Source organism: Tupaia chinensis, unplaced genomic scaffold (assembly GCF_000334495.1).
Source record: "Tupaia chinensis unplaced genomic scaffold, TupChi_1.0 Scaffold143913_1, whole genome shotgun sequence".
Lineage (NCBI taxonomy): Eukaryota > Metazoa > Chordata > Mammalia > Scandentia > Tupaiidae > Tupaia > Tupaia belangeri.
In genome coordinates, this window is record NW_006203764.1 from 839,730 (window position 1) to 863,694 (window position 23,965).

The window sequence follows — 23,965 nt, forward strand, 5'->3', positions numbered from 1 at the left end:
CGGACCCGGTGGCTTAAACTCACACCGGGTGCGTGTGCGTGCGTGCCCAGGATCCCGAGAGGAGAATGGAGGAGAAGGGATTGTGGCGTGACCATTCCCCCTGGGGGGTGATTTCTCACTTTCTGTCTCTCTGTCTCTCTCTGTCTATCTGGCGAGCGCACGCGCCCTATAGCAAAAACCTCTAAAAAAAAAAATTCCTGCCTTACAGCTCATTGGTCAGGCATCTCTGGACCAATCAGTGGCTGAGACTGATGGGCTTGCCACAACTGGCTTGTACTAATGATATCAAAACCCTGGGGCTGAGTTAGTGCCCTGGTGCCCAAATGCAATGCCAGTGGTTTGGTGAGAAAGAGCAACAGCTGTGGGGTGAGTGGCGGTGTCTGTCAGCACACCCTCAGGTCTGAGCCCCACGCTGCCCCATTGCACTGCGGCTGAGAGGCCTTGTCTCCCCCAGGCAGGCCTGGCGGAAAGCTCCCGCCTGAAGGAGCAGCTGACGATGCTGCAGCTGAAGAAGGACCTGCTGACCAGTATCTACGGCCAGGAGAGAGCCACAGCCCTCCTGGAGCAGGTGGCCAGTTCCACCAGGGAGCGGGACCTGCTGCATAACAGTCTTCTGCAGAGGAAGAGCAAGCTGCAGGTGGGCATCGCAGTGTCTGCTCCAGCCGGGTCGCAGGAGCGGACAGCCCTGGGTTCTAACCTCGCTCTGCCAGTGTGGCCTTGGGCGGATCCCTCCAACCCCCAGCCTCAGGTTCCTTATCTATAAACTGAGTAGGATTCTTTTTTAAAGTATTTCTTTTCATGCCCGATAGAGAATACCTGCACGCCTACTAGAGAGAAGTTGGGGTGGGGGAGGAGAGAAGCACCCTCAACAGGGTCTCATCTCGCCGTGACCCCCTTTCTCAGCCCTCTAGTTTGTCAGGAGCTTGGGCACGCATGTGCCCAGAGTGTTTTCAGGCCGACTAGGGGATCCGAACCCACGGTCAGCCATGTGGCTTCCTGCACTGCAGTTCAGATTGCTATGGACTGTGCCACCACGCTGGCTGAGTACGATTCAGGCTTGATCCCTGGCTCCCTGTCAGCCCCCAGCCAGACCCCAGCCATACCTGTACAGTCAAATCGAATCCAGCCCAGTCCTTGCAGAGAGCTGGGTGGGGGAATTCAAATACAAAAATGCAGGGACGTCACTTGTACACTGCGAGCCGCCTCAGAGCCGGGAGCTGCTAGTGCCAGGACACCCTGCTAAGGGACTGACCGGAGACGCAGTCTGACCAGTAAGCTGCAGACAGCTCGTCCTCCCACGTAGCGATCACTGGCATCAGATAACGATGACCATGGTGGCCAAGATCCGTGGGACCCTGACTGGCCAGGCACTTGCTAAGAGCCTCACCTCTGTGGTCTTGTCTCATCCGAGTGACGACCCTGTGAAGCGGTCCCTGTTATCGCCCTGTTTTATGGATGAGGAAACTGCGACTGGAGGGTCCAGTAGGTGGCTCCCGGCCGTGGGCACAGAGTCAGGATCGACCCATGCCAAGGCCATGCTTCGCCCTCCTGTGCTCTGCTGTCCCCATCAGCAGGGCCCGGCAGGCTTCTGAGAGCTGGGAGGTTGGGGAAGGGAAGCCTCGGCCTCGGCCTCTGCAGCTCACGGCCCAGGTGGAGATGAACTGGAGATACCCCAGGGCCACTCCAGGGCAGGGTGGGCAAGCCGGCGCTGTGTGAGGCCAGGCGGGCTCTGCTGCAGCGCCTTGGCCCTCACAGTGCCACAGTGGTGGTGAGTAAGAGTGGGTGTGGCTGGGTTCCAATAAAACTTTATTTACAAAGCCAGCATCTGGCAGCACCTGGCGTGGGGGCTGCAGTGTGCCGGCCCCTGTTCTAGGGTGTCTTGGTCTGTGACTTCATGGCTAGCAGAAGTACCCGAGGCCGGATGTTTCTGAAGAAGTGGGGTGTGTTTCGAGGTGGTCGGTGCCTGTGACGTCATGGCTAGCAGAAGTACCCGAGGCCGGATGTTTCTGAAGAAGTGGGGTGTGTGGGCTCGCCGTTCTGGCTGTGGGAGTCTGGAGGTGCAGTCTTGCCCCCAGGGCGGCCTCCACCATGGCCGGCAGGAGCAGAGGGTGGAGGCACATGCATCGTGAGCCGTAGGCAGCTCTCTCGTTTACAGCAACCAGCTCTTGACAGCTAACCCCGGCTCACAAGGACGGGGGCTCAGGGGGCCTCGGGAGGCATCACTCTCATGTATTCATGAGAGCGTGGCCCCCACCGTGCGGTTACCACGGTCCTGTCACTGTCCACTAGGGGCCGGCAGGAGCAGAGGGTGGAGGCACATGCATCGTGAGCCGTAGGCAGCTCTCTCGTTTACAGCAACCAGCTCTTGACAGCTAACCCCGGCTCACAAGGACGGGGGCTCAGGGGGCCTCGGGAGGCATCACTCTCATGTATTCATGAGAGCGTGGCCCCCACCGTGCGGTTACCACGGTCCTGTCACTGTCCACTAGGCCTCTGTACCTCCAGACATCAAATTCCAAAACGTGAAATGTGGGGGGAAAAGCCATCGTCAAACTGAAGGTTTCTGCAGAGGCACTGCAGGTGACTCAGGAGAGAGGCATCTGTACCCCATCAGGGCTCAGGGGAGGCTTCTTGGAGGAGGTGGCACCTAAGTGGGCCTGAGCTGGCCAAGAGAAGGTGCCCTTGGTCGCACTGTCAGGCCTTCCCACAGGGAGCTGTGAGGAAAGCGCTGGGCCTGCGAACCGCCCCCTGTCCCTACAGAGCTTGCTCGCTCAGCACAAGGACTTCGGAGCTGCCTTCGAGCCATTGCAGGCGAAGCTCCTGGACCTGCAAGTCCGCCTTCGAGCCGAGTATGCACTTCAGCGAGACCTGCCTGGAAAGCAGGCCCAGCTCTCGAGGCTGCAGGTAAGGGGAAGGGTCATCAGGGCCCAGGTCACTCGCAGCGTGCTCGGCTGCTCCCAGGGCAGCTGCCCTCCTCTGTGGCAGCCTGCAAAGCTGCGATTGCCAGAGCCAGGGACAGAGCCTTACTTGACGGGACCTTTCACCCCCTCACACTCTCGGCTGCCTTACCCGATGGCTCCTGACCTTGGCAGGGCCCCGAGCACCTCCTCACTGCCAATTCCTGACCCTGTCCAAATGATTCCAAAGTCCAACGTTAGGATTTGTTTTTTAAAGTTGTTTTGCTAAGCATTCCCAATGAGTCCAGAGGCCTTTGGTTGCACAAACCTATCTGGGGATTGTGAAAAATGTTTTAAAAACACGTGTAGACTGTAAATAGGCTGACCACTGACAACCGCCGGCCGGGTAAGAAGCTTGCTGGTTTTTAAAAGGCATGTGATATAAAAATGGTCTTCTTGAAACCCAAACACAGCTCATACGTGCATTCGGTTTTTCTCTGAAAGACAGTAACAATGGTGCATTTGAGGCTTTACAAATAAAATTGGGAAGCGATTCTTCCTATCAAGAGGCGTCGGCAAAGAAGAGTCCAGATGTCCTGTGCCTAGGGGGCTGCCGGGTCTCTAGTTTGTTTTCATGGTGTCGCAGATCTTTCGTCTGATGTTCAAAACCTCACCAGCCCTGACAGTGAGCCCGTCAGACTGGCCGTGTGGTGTAGACACTGGTGTGGGACAGGCTGCCACCCTGGGGATCCCCACTCCCGGCTCTTCCACTCAGAGCCTCCGAGCCTGATGGAGGCGCAGGGAAGATCCCTTCCTTTCTGTCCTGCAGGAGCTGCAGGAAGAGGGGCTGGACCTGGGGGCACAGCTGGAGGCTGTGCGGCCTCTAGTCCAGGGGAATCCCAACCACCAGCACAAAGTGGACCAGCTCTCGTCTGACTACCAGGCCTTGCAGAGGTCTCTGGAGGTAAGAGCTGGTGGGAGGACCCACCTGCCGGGCAGAGAGCAGGCCCCTGGAATCCCACACTCTGGCCCCTCTCCCTCTTTCCTTCCTTCATCCCTTCCTTCATCCCTTCCTGCCTAAGAGACATCCTTCTCCTCCTCCTTCCCTTCCGCCTCCACTCAGGCTGCAGACCCGTACTGGTGCCTCCTGTGTGCCAGGCAGGGTGCAGGGCCTGAGGAGGGAGGCGAGCTGGACAGCCAAGGCCCCACGTTCTGGGGTCACGTTCTAGTTGGTAGGTGGGCAGTCAGCCAGCCCACGGGTAAATGCGCAGTCCCATCCTGGGGTAAGGAAGCACAGGCCACTGTGCCAGGACCAAGGGGTGGGCAGGCCCAGCAACTGGAGTGTTCACCTGCAGCGCCATCTAGTGGCCACCTGGGATTTTTCTGGTATCTACACACACAGGATGGATTCCCCTTGGAACCATGGAAAGGGGACCAGAGGCTCCTTCAAAATTGGCCCTTCAATATGGCCAGTGGACCCTTGAACAGCAAAGGTTTGAACTGTGCGTGTCCATGTATAGGGGAATTTAAAAAAATTGTTTACTTTCATTTATTTATTATTTTTTGTGAGATTTTTGCTGGAGGACGTGTGCACTTGCCAGAATGACCAAGAGAGACAGAGAGACAAAGAGACAGAAAGCGAGAATTACCGCCCCCCTCGGGGGGGGGATGGCCATGCCGCAATCCCTTCTCCTCCATTCTCCTTTTGGGCATGCATGCACATGCACCCGGCGTGAGTTTAAGCCAGGACTTGAACCGCAGTCGACTACATGGGAGTCCAGTGATATACCTATTACGCCAACTGCTGGTCCCCTATTATTATTATTTTTAAATTTGACCGGAGAGAGAGAGAGAGATCGGAAAGTGAAAGTGAAGAAGCAAGCCTCCAGGCTTGGGACTCAATCACATGGTTGGTCACGTGGGAGTCCAGTGCCTTAATCACCATGCCATCTGCCAGCCCTAAGGGAATTTTTTAAATATGTGAATTATTCTCAATAAATACTATAAATGCATTTTTTCTTATACTTTTTCTGTTTTCTCCTTTGTTTTTGTTTTTTATTTTGCCAGAGGGCACATGTGCTCTCTGGAGAAAGACAAGGAGAGAAAAAGAGAGAGACAAAGCACCTCCTTGAAAATGGACTTGCCACAGTCATTCCCCCCTATCTCTGTCTCTCCCTCTTGTAGGGATTTTGGGCATGCACTCGCACACACCTGGTCTGTTTTTCAAGACTCCAGGTTCAGGACTTGAACCATGCAGTCAGCCATGTGGGGTCCAGTCTTCCCAACCACCACAAAACCGGCTGGCCCGTGATTTTCTTAATTTTCTCCTAGCTTCCTTTATTGCAAGAATACAGTACATAATATATATAGCATGGGGTCAGCAGGTGGTGTAGTGGTTAAGGTGCTGGATTCCTGTATGGCTTACCATAGTTCGAGTCCTGGACCCGGCAGCTTGAGACTCACGCTGGGCGTGTGTGCATGCACATGCCCAAAATCCTGAGAGGATAATGGAGGAGGAGGGATTGCAATGTGGCCATCCCCCAGGGAGTGATTTCTCACTTTCCCTCTCACTGTCTCTCTGGCGAGTACACATGTCCTATGACAAAAACCTAAAAAAAAAAACAAAACAAACCAAAAAACCAAAAACAAAGCATGTCTAACATACAGAGTACGTGTTACTGACTGTTGTCAGTAAGACCTCCAGGTCACAGAAGGCTGTGAGCAGTAAAGTTTTCAGGGAAGTCAGAAGTTACATGTAACTTTTGACTGGGCGAGGGGCCAGTGCCCCAACCCTAGCCTTGTCCACAGGCCAGCTGTACCCCAGATGGCCACCCTGAGGGCATCGGAGGTCAGAACACACCCCTCTGTGACTGCACCAGGCGGTATCGCCTGCAGTGCCTCTGGTGGTGTGGTTTCCAGAGAAGCAAGCGAGCCCGAGGACAGTTCTGACTGAACCGAAGGGCAGTCCTCCACGGGCTGACCAGCAGGTGCGTTCCTGGAGGAGTCAGCGTGGCCGTCAAAGCTGCAGCCTGTGCGTCTGGGTGTGAGCGGGAGTGAGCGCAGGCCGTGAGCAGCAGGTGCTTCTGCTGCAGCTATTAGTGGGATATGAGAAGTGTGCGGGCCGTGGGCAGCTCTGCGTTCATACTCTCCTCCTTGGGCAGAGTGCCTACTCAGCGCTCTCACTGTCTGCCATGTCCCCCTCATTGCCATAGCAACAAAGGATCTCCCCCAAATGAGTTTCTAGCAAACATGGCACCATTATAGGGGCCTGTGGGACTTAATGGTACGTAGCTCTGGGTACGTTTATTAATGAACTGGTGGTTTCAAGGGCGAAGTGGGGGAGTAGACAAATAGGGGATGCTGTCCCCACACTTCAGGAACCCAAAGAAGCCCCCAAAAAGCCACAAAAGTCAGCTTTAACACCTACAGCCAGACAATGCGCATTAACTGGGCATTAGTGGGGCTGGGGTGGGGGTGTCCCACCTCTCTCATACGTCTTTAAAGAGAAGGCAGCCCCCACCCCTGTTATTTTAGTTCTCTATGCTCATTAAGTCTAGTAAGTCCCAGTTGCCCTTCTGCACGGCCTAGTGGTCTTCGCGTGCCCCTGGGGGACACACTCATGCTGGAGATCACAGCACCATGCAATAGGGAGTCACCAAAGGTGTTTGGTCCCATACTGGATGTACCAGGAGGGAGCAGTGGGATGAGAACTCAGAGTGGAGTTTTTATTTATTTAGTTTTGCTATAGGGTGCATGTGCTCACCAGAGAGAGACAGAGAGAGGGGAAGTAAGAAATCACCCCCCGGGGGGATGGCCACACCACAATCCCTTCTCCTCCATCCCCCTGTTGGGAGTTTGGGCTTAAATGCACACATGTCCGGTGTGGTTTTCAAGCACTGGATCGAGGACTTGAACTGCGAAGTCAGTCATGTGGGATCCAGCCACCTTAACCTCCATGCCGTCTGCTGGCCCCAGAGAGTGGAATGTTAGGTAACTTTGAGGCCAACGTTGACGGCTCATCAAGAACAGATGCAGCACACCCTCTGTGGCCCCAGCCGAGGAATGGCCCGGCATCCGTGGACTCAGCCAGTGTGTGGAAAACAAGAAGGCAGGGCTGGGGTGGCTCAGCGTGGAGTCCCGAGGACCCTGAGGTCCCGAGGAGCACCACTGGAACAGGGAGGGAGGCCCTGGGGGTCTGACAGGGAGGAGCTCAGAGGGTCCCAGGCTGGGTGACCAGGAGGAGGGAGAATGGCTACCCCTTGGGTGCAGTGTCCACCTGCTCTGGAGATGGTAGCACCAGCCCCCAGCCTCAGAGACCCGAGCAAGATCAGCCCAGGAAACAGAAACCTGTGAAGGAGGAAGAAAGGGCGTTTGCAAAGCCTTCGTATTGCAGCGTAATCACATGCAGAGAAGTGGACTTCTCGGCGTGCAGCTAAACGAACTTTTACTATAGATGCACCTGTGCTGCCGGTACCCCACTCAGACACAGAGCAGTACCAACCTCCTGGCCCGCAGGCCCCCCAGGAGTGCGCCACTGGGCCGTAAGACGTACCCGTGTTTGCTTTTAGTAGCTACGACCGTTGTCGTCACGGGCGGCAGAAAACACCTGCACCTGGGCCGTTTATAAGCCAGCACCTATTCAGCTCCAGGTGGAGGTCTCAAACCCAGAGGCCACGTCTGGTGGGGATTGTGCAGAGTCCCGAGGCTTCGTATCACGGACAGGGCAGAGCACTGTGTCCCCCTGTGGCTGGCTGTCTCCTTCCCTCACTTTTCCTTTAAGAGATTTTTGCTATATGTGCATTCACCAGAGAGACAGAGACAGAAAGCAAGAAATCACCCCCTAGGGGATGGCCACCCACAATCCCTTCTCCTCCATTCTCCTCTCAGGATCTGGGCCCGTAGGCACTCGCGTCCTGTGGGGTTCAAGTCACCACGTCCAGGCCTCAACCATATGCGAATGCAGGGCCTTAACCTCTTCCCACCCAATGGCCTCGCTTTCCCCCGAGGCTCACCAGGACTCAGTCTCTGGGCTGCCCCGACGCCCTTCGCCCTGACATCCCCGTAAAGGCCTCACGTGTCTACTCCATCATCAGATGACATTTTCACCCCCTTCATCTTCTCAACAAAATCACACACGAATTTTGGGGAGTCACCATAGCCGTGACCCATGGTGGCTATGCCAACTCACGGCGTGTTTGGGGGACTAACTCTGGGGTCCCACCCTCACCTAGGCCTGGTATTTTCTGTGACAGTAAGTCGGGATTGCAGACATTTTAGGCCATTGTTGACCTTCCTGGGGTGAGGTCCTCGTGCCTGGGCAGGGACCTCTGTGGCCGGGCGGGTCTGGGGTCCTGCAGGGCGGGGGTGGTGCTGGCTTTGCCTGGGCCGGTGCTCAGGGCGCCCTGGCCCCTGCTGTGCTGCAGGATCTCCTGGCCTGGCGTCAGCAGAGCGTGCGGGAGCACCACACCTTCCGACATGAGCTGCTGGAGCTGCAGCAGTGGATGGCCGTGGTCGCACAGAGGCTGGAGTCCCAGCAGGGGGACGTGGGCCTGCAGGACCTGCTGGACGCCGGGTGCCGGGAGGCCGAGGTTGAGGTAAGATGCTCATCCCCTCCCTGCAGCCCCACAGCAGCACCCCCACCCGGCTCCTGGCTCACTGCGCATGTCCGTCTGTCCTTCAGAGGCTGGTGGCCGAGTTCCTGGAGAAGGAGGCCCAGCTGCCCCTGGTCAGTGCGCATGGCCAGCTGGTGATAGAGAAGTCATCTCCCGAGGGAGCCGCCGAGGTCCAGGAGGAGCTGAGGGAGCTGGCAGAGTCGTGGCAGGCCCTGAGGCTGCAGGCAGACGGCCTACTGAGGTCAGAGCCTCCCCCCAGCAGCTCCACGCTTTGGCCCAACTGGCAGTTCTAGCAGAGATGGGAGGGGCAGGGACGGTTCCCCCCTTGGGAGTTGGCTACCTTCCACTCTGGCTTCAGCCTCAGTCTCCTCGTCTGCGTCAGTGCACCTTCGTGAGGGTACTGTGGGTCACGCTGGGGAACTGGCACGCGTGTGCCTCGGGAATGTGCCCACAGACCCAATGATGGGCACTGGCTCATGACCAGAAGTGAAAATTAGAAGCGCCTCCTGCCCTTGAAGCCCAGGCTGCCACTTCTCCTATGACGGGCGTGTCCTCGCCACGTCCCCGTTGACTGGGCTGCCTTTGTCTTCTCAGCCTCGTCAGGGACTGGCAGCTGCAGAGGATGGAGGTGGATTCAGGGAAGAAAATGGTGTTCACCAACAACATCCCGAAGTCTGGGTTTCTTATCGACCCCAAGGACCCCCTCCCCAGGCAGCGGCGTGGGGTGAGTGTCTAGCAGGCTTCAAGAGAAGGGCCGGATCCCGAGGTGAGTGGGAGGACGGGGGTCTAGCCCAGCCCTTCCCCACCTGGCCACACGCTCAGCTCTGAGGACTTGGCCACCATCCCCCTTGCTTGAACCTGCCCCTCGACATGCGCCCACTGTCCCTGGGACTCAGAGCCAGGCCACCAGGGACGGTTGGGACATCTCCTGGCCAGACAGGTATCACCTCTCTGAACTAGCAGTGGCCCTGCAGGGAGGAGCACCTCGGCGGGAGAGAGCACAAGCGAGCAGCCACATCTTGCCTGTGGGTCAGGCTCAGAGAGGATGGTCAGGGCAGCGGGGCCATGGAGGCAGGACAAGCTAGAACCTGAGGCTCTCAGGCCATGCTGGGGAGGGGCGAGAAGCCCTGCAGTGAGTAGGCAAGAGCTTACTGAACGGACTTGCATTTGAGGCTGATGACTCTGCCCATGAAGCACGGAGGGGGATGAGAGTCATGGAAGGCTGACCGCCCTATAGCCATCCTGATGAAGGGCGATGGTGGCTTCTACTAGAGGACCAAGGAGGTGACAGCAGAGAGTGCTGTTGGACCCTACATGTGGCCAGGCAGAGTAGGGATTTGTCTATCAATCCCCACCCCCTCGCCCCTGCTTCTCTCATCACCTTTTGGGCATCCGATGTCCTTGTCTCTGTCCCTCTCCCTCAAGTGGAATCGCCAGGACAGGTGGCCACTGGGCTTTTCAGCTCTGATGCCTTGCTCATGTGATTCCTGCAGGTGAATGTGCTCTGGGAAGAGGAAGGCAGCCGTGAAGATTTCTCTCAGCTCCTGAGGAACTTTGAGCAGTGGTTGCAGGCAGAAAATTCCAAGCTGGTTAGACTCATGGCAACGAGAACTGCCACAGCCAAGGATGTGAGGACCAGCCAACGGGAGCTGCAGGTTTGTTCCCAAGCGAAGGCCCCTCGCCCAAAGGGTATGCATCTATAGATGTGTTTGCTACCAGGGAGTTTTTAAAAAAGAATCAGTATGTAGTTTGTTAGGTGTTCTCACTTGGGTATAAATAATGGCTTAATTTTTCTTTCTGTTCACATATTCATTCATTCATTCACCAGTCTGTTTCTATATTTCCCAACTTGGATAATATCACCAGTAAACACTAGTCTCCTGTATCAGTTAGCTATTGCTGTGTAACAAACAGCGTCAACACCTGGTGGCATAAAACCACAATTATACTTTAAGTCACGATTCTGAAGCTGGGCAGTTGAGGCTGACTCAGCTTCTAGTGTTGGCTGGGCTCCCTTATCTGTCTGCTGTCAGGGGCAGGTCAGCTGGAACTCTGCTTCTGGGGCTTGGCAGGCTATTAGGGATGAGAGTGCTTGGATGAGAACGATGTGACCACACATTTCTTGTCCTCCTGTGGGACAGTGTGGGCTTCTTATAGCAGAGGCAGGTCTAAGAGAGCAAGAGAAGCAGGTGAAGCCTGTGAGGCCCAGACCAGGAGCTGGCCCAGTATTCCCCTGTGCTCTGTTAGACAGTGCAAGCCACAGGCAGCCAGACTCGAGGGAGGGAAACAGACTCCACCGCTTCATGGGAGGGACCGTAAGATCGATTATCAAAGGGCATGGGCATAGCCTGGGGGTGGCGGTGAGGGAGTCGCAGCTGGTTTTGCAGTCAGCCTCACACACTATTCTTTTTGCTCCACACCTAGTCAGTCATCAAACCCTCCTTGATGACATATCCTTACTCTTGCTGTCTGAATTTGATCTTGGTTTTGACAATAGCCTCCCAGGTGGTCTCAGCTGAAATGACCCTCTGGGTTCAGAGGTGTGACCTTGTCCTCCTGCTCATGGAAACCTTTCAGTGTAGAGGTCAGTTTTTGCACAAGGCCTTTCCCAACCAGCTCCCTCTTCTCCTCCTTGTTTTTCCTGCAGTTTCAATATGATAGGTCAGGATTTGGACTTATTTTTATCTATCCTGCTTGGGATTCATTCACACTCCTGAATCTGTGGTCTAGGTTCTTTCTGGAAATTTTTCTAACATTACCTCTTAAAATAGTGCCTCTAGTTTGTCCCCTTTCTTCTCTCCTTCTGCGATGTCGTTTAGACGTGTAGCGTCCCTTCTCAATGTGTGCTTTATGTCTCTTATCCTCTTATTTTTCATCCTTTTGTCTCTTCGTGGTGCATTCTGGGTAGTTTTGGGTTTTGACCCATCTTCCGGTTTACCGATCTTTCCTTCAGGGGTGTCTCCTCTGCTGTTTCGCAAGTCTGTTGCTTCTTAGCTTTTATTATTGTACTTATCAGTTCTAGAATGTCTGTTTTTTCCCCCCTTTTCCTTTTAGATTTCTGCTACTGGCCACGTGTGCCCACCAGAGAGAGACAGAGAGAGAAGGAAAGTGAGAGATCACTGTTGAGGGAGATGGCCATGCTACAGTCCTCTCCCCTCCATTCTAATTGGGATTTGGGGTATGCATGCACTCACGCCCGGTATGTCCCTCAAGCTGTTGGGTCCAAGACTTGAACTGCTGAGTTGACCATGTGGGATTCAGCACCCTAACCACCATCCTACCTGCTGGCCCTCTTTTTTTTTTTTTTTTAAGAGATTTTTGCTATAGGGTGCGTGCACTTGCCGGAGAGACAGAGAGAGGCAGAAAGAAGGACACACAAAGCGAGAAATCACCCCCCGGGAGGGGAGATGATTACGGCGCAACCCCTTCTCCTCCATTCTCCTCTTGAGATTTTGGGCACACATGTACACGTGCCCGGCATGAGTTTTAAGCTGCTGGATCTGGAACTCAAACTGACGTTGGCCATGTGGGAGCCCAGCAATGTCACCATTATGCCATCTGCTGGTCCCCCTCTTTTTTTCTTTCTGAAGTTCATTTATTTTTGCATGAGAAAGAGGGAGACAGTCACACTCAGTGGGGTCTTTAGAGTACGATCCACACTCAGCCTCAGCGGCCCAGATCACAGGCATGCGCACACATTCCTGGCACGCTCGAGAGCACCCGGGGCATGAAACGCAGCCCTTTCCATGTGGGTCTCGTCACATACCACTGGGCCACTGCCTGGCCCCTCTGTTCTAGAATTTCTACTTGGTTCTCTTAATAATTTGCTGTGTCTCTTTCCAGAGCCCGAGATCCTTGCTATAATTTTTAAGCTTGTTTTTTCATTCTTCAAACACAGTTTCCATAGCTGTTTCACTGGGTGTAGCTAATAATTTCAAGAACTCAAGAGTTTTAGAGTAGGGACCAGCAGTTGGCGTAATGGCTATGTCACTCGCCTCCCATGTAGACAACTGCAGTTCGAGTCCTGGACCCGGTAGCTTAAACTCATGCCAAGAACGTGTGCATGCGTGCCCAAGATCCCAAGGGGAGAATGGAGGAGAAGGATTGTGGTGTAGCCATCCTCCCTGGGGGTGATTTCTTGCTTTCTGTCTCTCTGTCTCTCTCTGTCTTTCTGGCGAGCACACATGCCCTATAGCGAAAACCTCTCAAAAAAATTTTATTTAAAAAAATTTAGAGTGTTCCCGTGTGCTCAGGACTTCTGCCCCTTCTTGTTTGGGTGTCTTGTTTCTGTGCTGGGGCTGTTTTGATTGTGTGCTAGACAAGGTGTTTGATAAAACATATATGAGCAATTGAGGTTCAGAGTAATCTTTCTCCAAAGAGGATTATGTTTGCTACTGCCAGGGAACTGCGGGCTTTATCATTCTGGGGGCGCTGCAGTCAAGGTCGAAGCTGGAGACTCCTCGGCCCACTGAAATGACTTGGAGTTGGGCTGCGGGTGCACACAGGGTCCAGGTTTCTTTCCGCTTCACCCTTGTTCCGGGAGTGAAGCGTTTAGGAGCCTCACTCGGGGGGAGAGTTGAGCAGTGTCTCCACCGCTTTGGGGCTCATACTTTGATCCTTGGCTTCTCAACCCTGCGAGGCTGCCAAGAGCACAGAGCCGTTCACAGCTGTTTCTTCCAGGTGGCGAGTGCTCCAGGGCAGACTGGCTTCGCAGTCTTTCTCGTGCTTTGGACTGAAGTACCTTGTTCTTTCTTGGCCCTTTGATGTCTTTAAGATATTTTTAGTGGTCTGTCCTCAGTGAGAGGTTTGGTCTAGATGACCACAGCCAGGCAGGCTTCCCTGCCCCGTCTCTGGGTCATACTGGGGTGCCCCTCTCAATTCCCCCTCCACCAACTCCAGCCCCGTCAGGAGTGACCTTCCGTTCTTGGCTTAAACGCCTTTACTCTCCGACAGTCCCTGTCCACTCTAGTGGGCCCTGAGAAGCTAAGGAACCATCCCACATTGCACGGAGCCCTCCTCCTCCCAGACCCACATCACGCGACCTCTCAGGAGTCCTGAGGATGAAAGGTGCCACCCTAGGGGAACACAGCACTGCATTCTGATAGAAAAATCCACCTGATCCCGACACTACTCTGCCAAGCTTAAAATTGCCGAGAGAAGGACATGTTCTGAGCCACCAGGTGGCGTGGTGGTTAAGGCCTGGACATTCCCACATGGCCGGTTCGAGTCTCAGACCTGGTGGCTTGCTTTCTCACTTTCCCTCTGTCTCTCTCTTTTTGGCTAAGATCAAGTGTAGTGTCTGTTCTTATCGGTTTAATATCCGATACACCCTCTATCTGAGGACAATATAGTAAACGGATTTTCGAGGCAGGAAAATGGAACAGGAGGTTGCTCTGTCCACTCCATGCATCGACCTGGCATTGCAGTACTTCTGGGAATGGTGCTCCCCTGCCTGGGGAAATTAACTCATGAAAAGACAGTCGTAAACAGTCGCCAAAAGCTGGGACCAGCAGTTGGCGTAATGGCTATGTTGCTGGATTCCCATGTAGTCGACTGTGGTTCAAGTCCCGGAGCTGGTGGCTTAAACTTACTTTGGGCACATGTGTATGCGTGCCCAAGATCCTGAGAGGAGAATGGAGGAGTGCACATGCCCTATAGCAAAAACCTCTCTAAAGAAAGAAAGAAAGAAAGAAAGAAAGAAAGAAAGAAAGAAAGAAAGAAAGAAAGAATGAATTATATATTGGAGTTTGTGACATGGTGGTTAAGGCGCTGGACTCCCACATGGCCGACTGCGGTTCAAATCCTGGACCTGATGACTTGCTTTCTCATTTTCCCTCTCTTCCCTTCTGTCTTCCTCTGGTCAAAATAAAATAGTAATAATAATAATAGTAGTAATAATAATAAATAATTCTATTTAAAAGAATTCTTAATTTAATTACTATTATCTTTATTTGAGCAGAGAGAGAGAGAGAAAAGGAAAGTGAGAAAGCAAGCCATCACGTCCAAAATTTGAACGATGCTCAGCCATGTAGGAGTCCAGCACCTTAACCACCATGCCTCCTGCTGGCCCTGGTAACTCTTTTTTAAAATATATCATTTATTTACTTTCTCCATGAGAGAGAGAGAGAGAGAGAGAGGAGAGAGACAGCACCCCCAACAGGTTCGGACACCATGATCCAGCCCAGCCTAAACCAGCCTGGCTCACGGGCACACACCCCTGGTATGCTCAGGGAGGTCTCTGGATACAAGCCTAGAACCCTTCCATGTGTTTTTGCCATGACACCACCATCTGGCATGTGTCGGTAACTCTTCCGTGAAGCCCTCTGGAGGACTCGGTCCTCCACCGTCAGGCTGGAGTGATGGTGGAGGCCCGGGGTCCTACTGCCCTCCCCTGTAGGAGGCCGTTCTGTAACACTGCAGAGACCAATTGCCAGCCTCGGCTTGGGTGTGCACGGGTCGGAGTCTCACTTTGAGGGTTCTGTCTGCCTCCTCCCTGCTCTCTTCCCTGTCAGGTGAGATTCGATTGGCCTGTCCTTACCGGCCAGGTGGGGCTGTCTGGGTCTTTTGCCGGCTTTACTGTGACACGGCCTCTTCCCCACAGGCGCTGGAGGCTCGGGTCCCAGAAGGTCAGCATCTCTTCGAGCGCCTCCTTCACCTCAGACCAGCGAGGGAGGCCTCCGAGGAGCAGGAAGATCTGCGTTACCAGTGGATGCTGTACAAGTCCAAGCTTGGGGACGCCAGAGTCCTGCTGGTAGGTGCTGGGGACGTGCAGGTCCCAGACCCAGACCCACTCTGTCCCATGCATGCCATAGGCTGAGGTGACACTTGGAGAGGGGACGGGGAGACCTATGACTCCAAGCACTTGCTGCCTACCAAGCCCAGAGCATGTGTGCTCTCCCAGGCCATCTTTAGAGAGGCCCTGTGGTTAGCAATACCGCCAGTCTCCAGAGGGGGCGCTGCGACTCCGAGAAGCCCAGATACTTGCTCACGGTCACACGGCTGGACAGTGGCACAGGCAGCACGGACACGCCTCATGTGGCAAGTGTGACACAGGGCGGCACTGGACTGGCGTCAGGAGCCTGGTCTTGCCCCGCTCCTCCACATGCTTGTTAGTGGCTGTGAGCAAGCATCTCCCCTTCCTGAACCCCGTGTGTCCCCACACAAAATAGTAGTAATAATAATCATCGCTGAACTAATAATAATGTAGCCAGCTCTCCATAGCCACGGGCTTCACATCCACAACCTCAGCCCATCGCAGATGCAGCCCAGCTATGCCATCGTGATAAAAAGGAGATGCTGGTTAAGTATTGAAACCAGCGGTCTTGGCGAGTTCATTGAGGATGTGTATTATGGGGCCAGCTGGTGGCATGTGGTTAGAGCAGCTAAAGCCCACATGGCTGACTGTGTGGTTTGAGTCCCAGACTCGGCGCCTGAAAAACACACCAAGTGCATACGCATGCAAGCCTCAAACCCCAATAGGAGAAGTGGAGGAGAAGGGATTGTGGAGTGACCATCTCCCATGGGGGGTGCTTTCTCACTTTCTCTCTGTGTCTCTCCTCAGTGAGCACATATACCCTCTGGCAAATGAGAAGGAAAAAAAATTAAAATGTATATTATGAATAAACTATGCGGGACCAGCAGTTAGCGTAATGGCTATGTCACTGGACTCCCATGTAGTCTACTGTGGTTCGAGTCCCGGACCTTGTGGCTTAAACTCATGCCGGGCGCGTGTGCGTGCGTGCCCAAGATCCCAAGAGGAGAATGGAGGAGAAGGGATTGCGGCGTGACCATCCCCCCTGGGGGGTGATTTCTCTCTTTCTATCTCTCTGTCTCTCTCTGTCTGTCTGGCGAGCTCACGCGCCCTATAGCAAAAAACTCTCCAAAAAAATAATAATAATAATAATAAATAAATAAACTATGCACGGCTTTCAAAAATGTTTTGCACCCAAATAAACTCATACTAGAACTCCATTTTCCTCGAACTTTTTGAAGTCCCCATGCATACTTTTCCCTTGATGCTAAGACTGTTTGTGAGTAATCTCGGAATGATCTGACATGTACAGAAGGAGACGTGCAGTTTATATGCAAATTCTAAGCCATTTTATGTAAGGGACCTTGAGCAGCTGCGGGATTCGGAGTCCGAGCGGGGTCTTGGAAATCAATTCCTACTGGTACCCTTACTAAATGCCGTGTCTCCATGATAACCCAGTAAAGGAGGCACTGTTTTTATTCCTTAAGAACTAATGAGGAAGCTGAGGCATAGAGGTTAAGTTTCCTAGGTCCAAGAGCCCGTTCTGTCCTCAGCCCCAGGCGCCAAGCTTGGGCGCTCGTTTTCCTGGCCACGCAACAGCCATGCTGGCCACTAGGTGTCTCCCCAGCCTAAGCTGTGGCTCCTGGCTCCACCAGCCTTGGCCAAGACCTTCCAGACAGTATCCCACCTGGGCCCGAAGTGTGTTAAAAAGCTCATTAAATCGAATCACCTGCGGCCCTGGCTGTCCAGATGACCAGCGTTTTAAGGAAACACTCCCTTGACAAAATGAATATTCCATTACAGGCTCTGTTGGGATTTAAGTTTCACTCACTCAACTTACTTCTCCCCCTTTTCCTCTCTTCCCTAAAATAACAGACACAGAATTCTCCTGGGGAGTCGGCTGGATTCCAAAAGGTACAGTGTCTGCCATCTGCTCCCCTCGGCTGGAGGGCAGGGAGCCTGGAGGGTTGGTGGGTCTGGGACTGTTGTTGGGGTGGGACTCCGGGGCTTTCTGGAAGGTTCCACGAGGTCTCAGGGGCATTTATGGGGACTGGGCTCTGGGCCGCGCTGGGCAGTGCTCAGGGCTGCTCCCGCAGCACTCGCAGGCCGAGCCAGTAAGCACAGCAGTGATGACAACCATAGTAACAGTAAGTAATTGTCATTACCCTGGATGCTGCACACTGGCCGCGCCAAGTCGCCGGGAGGGCCTCCGACACCAGCAGGCCTCGCTGGCTGAACTCTAGGCGGAGGCGCAGACGTGGCAGCATTGCAGGACTGGGTTGGTGACGCTGCAGCTCCCTGGGGCTCTGGCCTCGGACTCCGAAGTCCACAGTCTCTGTGCCTTGAGAAGGCTTTCTGGGGAAGGTCCCCTCACTTCTGGAAAAGCCAAATAGAGCTTGGTGTCTTTCCAAGGGAACACCTTTGTTTTCCTGCCAAGCAGTGGCCTCTGAGCACATGAGCCTGTGTCTCTCAGGAGCTGTCAGTCCCTGGGGGGTTTCCTCCTGCTTTCCACTGGCGGCGTGTCGGGCGTCCATGGGGGAGTGGGCGGCCGGTGGACTGGGCAGGGCAGTCACACACCAAGATGGTGCTTGGGCTCAGCCCCAACCAGCTCTGTGGCCTCAAGCCAGTGGCTTCGCCTCCCAGGGCTCGCTTTCCCCACCTGTAACGTGGAACAGGTCTCGCCAGCTCCATGATGAGCATTGACGATCGTGTGAGCGGTCGTGTGTAGAAGCAGTGCACCTCGACGCCTAAGTCTTGGGCCCAGGTTCAGAATAACGACAGCCTCCTCGGGGCGTAGGGAGGAGTGCCAGGAGACCGCAGGTGCCCACAGAGCCCTGGTGGCTCCTGAGGGTGGGGGTCTCAGGGCCAGGTGTCCAGGCTGCCTCTAGCTCCTGTACTTCGAGCCCCCCACTGGTTGGGACCCCCATCTTTGCATCCTCCAGGCCAGAGTCCTTGCAGGAGCCATGTCTGGGTCCCCTTGGACAGGCCTTGGCAGCGGCACATACTAAGTGCTCACTAAGTGTTTGTGAGTCGGTGACACCTGGCCGGCCGATAGCAGAGCCTGTGACGACCGTGGGCAGTGGCACTGCAGCATGTCACCACTGTGGTGTGCATTTGCCAACTTCTTTTTTTTTTTTCCTATAGAGGTTTTTGTCTTGTGGGCTCGCTGGGGAGAGAGAGACAGAGACAGTGAGAAGGAAAGTGAGGAATCGCCCCCCTGGGAGATGGCCACACCATAATCCCTTCTGCCCCATTCTCCTCCTGGGATCTTGGGCACACACACGTGTCCAAGTCACTGGGTTGGGGACTCGGGCTGTGGTGGACAATGCAGGAGTCCAGTGACATAACCACTGCGCCACCTGCTGGGCCCTGCCCTTCCCTCGTGTATTCATTCATTCATTTCTCTGGTATTTGCCGAGCGCACACTGAGCCGAGCTCTGTTTTAGGCAGTGGGGATACAGCCGTGAACGAAAGAGCAACGGCCTGCCCTTGCGGGTCCTGGCTAGAGAGGGGGCGAGGGCTCCAGTGATGGGAGCCAGCAGGGGTCTCCAGGTTAGAGCGTGCCAGAGCTGGCGGCTGCCTGGGGTTGTCACAGCCCTGAGGTTCATTTGCCCGGTGGCTAGCTGATGTCAGGTGCCATTTTGTGGGGCACACAAAGCAGGAAGACGCTAAACGGCCAAGCTACTCGCTCAGACCTTGTTTAAAACGACCGAGTGTGTAAAATTCTGGCTTCTGTGCCAGTTGGCTTTTGCACTAATGGGACTCAGCTTGCTGTGAAGGTGTCAGCTCCCTGGAAACCGAAGGGCAGAGGCCACCTCTGGCTCACTTACAGAACGGCAGGCTACAGCCCAGCTGCTGGGCCCTCCTGATCTGTGAGGTTGAGGGTGGTCCAGGGTCTGCATTTCTAGCAGGTCCCCAGATGTGGCTGATGCAGTGGGCCTGGACCCACGCTCGGAGAACCACTGCCTTGCAGTCTGGGTCCAAACCCAGTCCCCTCCTTAGTGTGTGTCACCTTGGGTGAGTCACTGGACCACCGTCTTCCAAGGAATAGGAGGAGTGTCCCCTGAACTCCTGTCGGGACAGCCAACCCAGGATAGGTGCCAACTGTCCTGTAAGCGAGGAGGCTGGGGTCTTGCAGACAGTGCCTAATCTCCAAGAACGACATTCTTCTTTGATTGGTCCTCCTGTTATTTTCACTGGCCAGGTGTCCACATGTGCATATGTGGCTAGGCATGCAGGTGCACATATGTACAGGCATGTGCATACCTGCCTGACAGGTAGACATGGTGCTGTCTTCAGAGCTGATAATCTTGCCAATCTAAAAGCATTCCACATGGTATTTTTAGCTCAAAAGGAAGAGAGAAAACCTGTTCCAAAGCTAATTATTTATGAGCAGTTGTTCTCTGCACGCTTTTCCATCTCTGTGCCCCAAATCCTTGAAAGCTCCTGCTACGTCAATGGCTCCAGCTTGCTTGTTTGTATAAACAGGATAATTAAGATTTATTAAATTCGCAGCTGCCCACACACTTGCCAGCGCCTGCCGCCGGGTGTGCTCGCCCGCTGCACTAGACACACGGCACATAATGGTTTCTCGAGCTGCAGCTGGGCTGAGTCTGCTCTGTCCCTGCACCGGCCCAGGGAAGTGGGCACCCTCCCTGAGGCCCACTGGCATTCGAGGAGCAGATGAGTGAGTGCCCCGTTTGCCCAGGCTGTCTAGGGCAGGGCCAACGTGCAGGAGCCGAGAGCAGACACCTGCATGTCCATGCGTTGCGGGTTCTTAGGCTATAAATCCAAATGTGGACTGTCCTGAGGGGAGCATTTTACTTACTTGCCATATTCCTTTTTTTAAAAAGTTTCCTCCATGAGAGAGGGAGACAGAGAAATAGAGGGAGCTGGTCAATGCCAATTAATGAACTAAGTGCTAACACTTTGGACGTCAAGTTTTGGAAACTTTTAACTACTGAAATCCAGAAGGGTGTCATCTACATTTGCTGTTTTTTTTTTTTTTATTCACCCTTCTATTTCTCAGCCCACCTCCCTCCCCGACTCCTCTGAAATGCAGCCCAGCAGCTCTGTCTACACTGAGCCCAGTGGGTGTGTCTCTGCTGCCCTCCTGACATTGCTGGGTTGAGGCCACGCCCCTCCAGCTGCCCTGGCTCTTCCCAGCTCCTCCTGGAGCTTCTCTGATCCCTTTCAGTTTTCTTTTGTTTTTAATTATTTAATTTTATTTATAATAATAATAATATTTTAAATTTGCTACAGGGCATGCATGCTTACCAGAGAGACAAAGAGAAAGAGAGAAAAAGTGAGAAAGCAAACCACTTGGTCTGGGACTCAAACCATAGTCAGCCCTGTGGGAACCTAGCAACTTAACCACCATGCCACCTGCTGGTCCCCTTTTCAGTTTTCTATATCTGTCTTGATAAAACATAATAATGATCAAATGCCATTATAATTTTTTTTTTACTTTTTTTGTGTGTGTGAGATTTTTGCCTTAGAGTGCATGCACTCACCAGAGAGAGAGAGAAAGAGAGAAAGAGAGAGACACATTGAGACAGAAAGTGAGAAATCACTCCCTGGGAGGGGATGGCCACATTGCAATCCCTCCTCCTCCATCTTCCTCCTGGGATCTTGGGCACGCACACACATGTACCTGGCATGATTTTCAAGCCACCAGGTCCAGGACTCAAACCATGGTCAGCCATGTGGGAGCCCAGTGCCATAACCACTACACCATCTGCTTGTCCTAAAATCCTATTATTTAATCTCTACATCATGTTTAAACTTTTAAGCTGTCTCAGTGGTCTTTCAACGAACAGACTTTATGTTTTGAGCAGGTCTAGGTTCATGGAGAACTGAGCAAAGCGTGCAGTGTTCCCATGACCACCTCCCCTCCATCTGAGGCTCATTTCCTGTTTATTAACATCTGGCCTGCGTGTGGTATGTTTGTCCCAACTGATGGGCCCACATCGATACTTGTTAACTAGAGCCCGCAGCTCACGTGGGGCGTAGCTCGGAGGGGCACAGTTGATGGGTTTGAACAAGGCACAGCGACCTGTATCCACCATTCCAGCCTCACACACAAAGGCTTGGCTTGCCCTGGAAATGCCTGTGCTCCAGGGTTCATCCCTCTAGACTCCCTGGCCCCTGGCAACCAGTGACCTTTACATGTCTCCACAGTTCTGCCTCGTCCTGGGTGGACACAGGCTGGGCGCACACATATGTAGCCTGGCGGGGTGGCTCCTTTACTGACCTGCCCGCGTTCTAGTTCCTCCTTGTCTTCCTGTACCTTGACAGCTCTTCTTTTCTTTCTTTCTTTCTTCTTTTTTTCTTATTTTATTTTTTAAGTTTTTGCCACAGGGCACATATGCTCACTGAGAGAGACAAAGTGGGAGGTCAGTCCACCAGGGAGGATGGTCACAACGCAATCCCTTCTCTACCATGCTCCTCCTTGGGTTTTGGGCATGCGTGCATACACGCCCAGCATGATTTTCAAGCCTCCTCCAGGGCCAGGACTTGAAATGTGGTCAGACATGGCAGAGCCTTGACCACTACGCCACCTGCTGGCCCCTACGTCTTGGCTTTCACCCACCAAATGATGTCCCATCGTGTGGCTGCCACCTACTGTCTTCTAGATTGTTCTTCTCTGCCCAGGATCCTATCCAGGACCACACTTTACATTCAGTGCCCACATCTCTTAAGTGTCTCCTACCCGGGAACCACACTTGTTCTTCATTTTCCTTGACCTCGAGCCTTTGAAGTACAGCCCGGAGTGTCTGCAGGTAGCTCGAGTCCCCGGTGCTTCCTCATGATTGGACTTGGTTCTGGGTTTCTGCAGGAAGGCCGCAGGCATGCTCTGTGGTCTCCCTGTGCAACTTGTTGGGAGATACCGGCTATCGGTGGTGTTGCCACTCCACCCTAGACGGAGGTCATGATGTGGCCATCGTGTACTTTATAATTAGTTAGCAGTGCTGCTTAGAGGCACTGGAGATGCAGCACTCGTTCCCCTCTGATAGAGCTGCTGGCTCTCCAGGACCCTCCTCCCGCCCAGTGCTGCTCTCTCTGGCAATTCCCTCCACTTCCCGGGCTTTATTCACCGCCTCGGGTTGCTCCTCCTCCTACCCCTCTCCATCCAGGGTCTCGTTCCGGCTCCAGTCCCTGCTAGACGTCTGCCTGGGCTCCCATGGCCCTCGTACTCAGCGCTTCTACAGCTGGCCTTGTTTGTTCCCTGTGGCCACCAGCTTTCCAAACTGGGTGCCTGAGTCCTCCTCGACCTTCAGTGACTGGGGCTCTAGCCCTGGGCTCAGAGCCTGGTCACGGACGGAACTCAGATGAGGAAGGAGAAGTGGGGGGTCTGGGCGTGAGTCTACAGAGCACCTAGCTCCTCTGGACGGTATCTCCTGGCCCCCAGCAGGTGCTCATCGGCCCCTTACTTCCGTACTTTACTGGAGAGGGAGCTTAGCACGTCCTGAGGAAGCCCCTTCTCTCTTTGGACAGTTCTAATTGAAGAGAAAACAGCTAGTACTTCCTGTGGGGAAACTGAGGCACAAAGAAGCTCTTGGAACCAGGAAGAGCCAAGGTGGTCAGTTTCCTTAGTGACCTCTTTGTGTGTGTGTGTTGGTGTTCTAAGCATTTGAGAATCACATTAAAGTGTGTCTCTTATTTAAAGAGCACTTTTGAATTCAGGGCCCTCCAAGTGAAGATGTGAACTCTAGGTGAGCAGTCCCTGGGCAGGTGATGCAGAGGACCACCCCTTGTCGACCCTTGCAAACGCAGACACATGTGGGACCTTCACTGATGTCTTCTCAGAGCCTCAGGGGCCAAGGCACAAGCCCTCGCCTCAGTGAGACAAGGGTTTACTCTGGGGTCAGAAGAGCTGTGGGAAAAGACAGACTCCCCACGTGGATAGCAGCACCAACCACAGGGGGGTTGCTGTGGGGTGAACCCAGCTACGGAGGGGACAGCAGGCTGCAGTCATCTTGTTCCCCGCTTCCTCCCACCTGCCATGGGTTGGATGGGTCAGGTTCAAAACCAGGCAAAGTCAACACGGAATGTCAAGGAGTCAAGTCAGGGCCCCACAGCAGGCAGCCCAACACTGAGCAGGTGGGCCAGAGCACATGCCGCCAGACCTGCCCTGGCCCAGCAACCGTGGGAAGAGCCAGCTCAGTCAGATGCCTACACACATCACCGTCCCTCACCCCTGAAGTTACTGTTGACACAAATGCAGCCAAGAGTCCTTCCCCATTGTGTGCAGACAGCAGACTGTTTTCGCAAAATTCAGTGTCTATGGCATTGATGAGTGAAAGTAGTTGACACTGGAGACATAGGGTCAAGAGGTATCATCTGGAGAGGACAGCTGGGGCAGGAGAGTGGTGAGATGACTTAGCTAGGAGAGGTAGAGATGGACCAGAACCTCTTGAAACACTTGCTTTTAGCAATATTTATTTATTGCCATCACCACCATCAGTGCCATCATCATCACCACTGTCACCACCACCATTGTCACCACTATCATCACTGCCACTGTCGCCAATATCACCACTGTCACTGTGATCGCCATCATCCTCACCACTGTTGCCATCTCCACCACCATGACCATCACCACCCCATGACCATCTCCACCACCATGACCATCACCACCCTATGACCATCTCTATCACCATGACCATCTCCACCACCATGACCATCACCACCCCATGACCATC

The 23,965-nt window shown here is 53.9% G+C and overlaps 1 protein-coding gene and 1 non-coding gene across 4 annotated transcripts in view; both read left to right on the plus strand.

The window, feature by feature from the left end:
• Nucleotides 1-23,965, plus strand: part of SYNE3 (spectrin repeat containing nuclear envelope family member 3) — a 110,833-nt gene that overhangs the window by 81,995 nt on the left and 4,873 nt on the right. For all 3 annotated transcript variants that reach the window (XM_006165369.2, XM_006165370.3, XM_027767077.1), the window contains exons 9-17: nucleotides 455-637; nucleotides 2,761-2,904; nucleotides 3,727-3,861; nucleotides 8,321-8,491; nucleotides 8,578-8,750; nucleotides 9,104-9,233; nucleotides 10,003-10,164; nucleotides 15,111-15,260; nucleotides 17,136-17,174. In XM_006165369.2, the coding sequence (XP_006165431.1) occupies nucleotides 455-637; nucleotides 2,761-2,904; nucleotides 3,727-3,861; nucleotides 8,321-8,491; nucleotides 8,578-8,750; nucleotides 9,104-9,233; nucleotides 10,003-10,164; nucleotides 15,111-15,260; nucleotides 17,136-17,174 (1,287 nt within the window). The remainder of the gene's footprint in view (nucleotides 1-454; nucleotides 638-2,760; nucleotides 2,905-3,726; nucleotides 3,862-8,320; nucleotides 8,492-8,577; nucleotides 8,751-9,103; nucleotides 9,234-10,002; nucleotides 10,165-15,110; nucleotides 15,261-17,135; nucleotides 17,175-23,965) is intronic.
• Nucleotides 13,768-13,960, plus strand: LOC114005495 (U2 spliceosomal RNA). Its single transcript, XR_003547343.1, has one exon. It is a non-coding gene; the product is annotated as a U2 spliceosomal RNA (small nuclear RNA).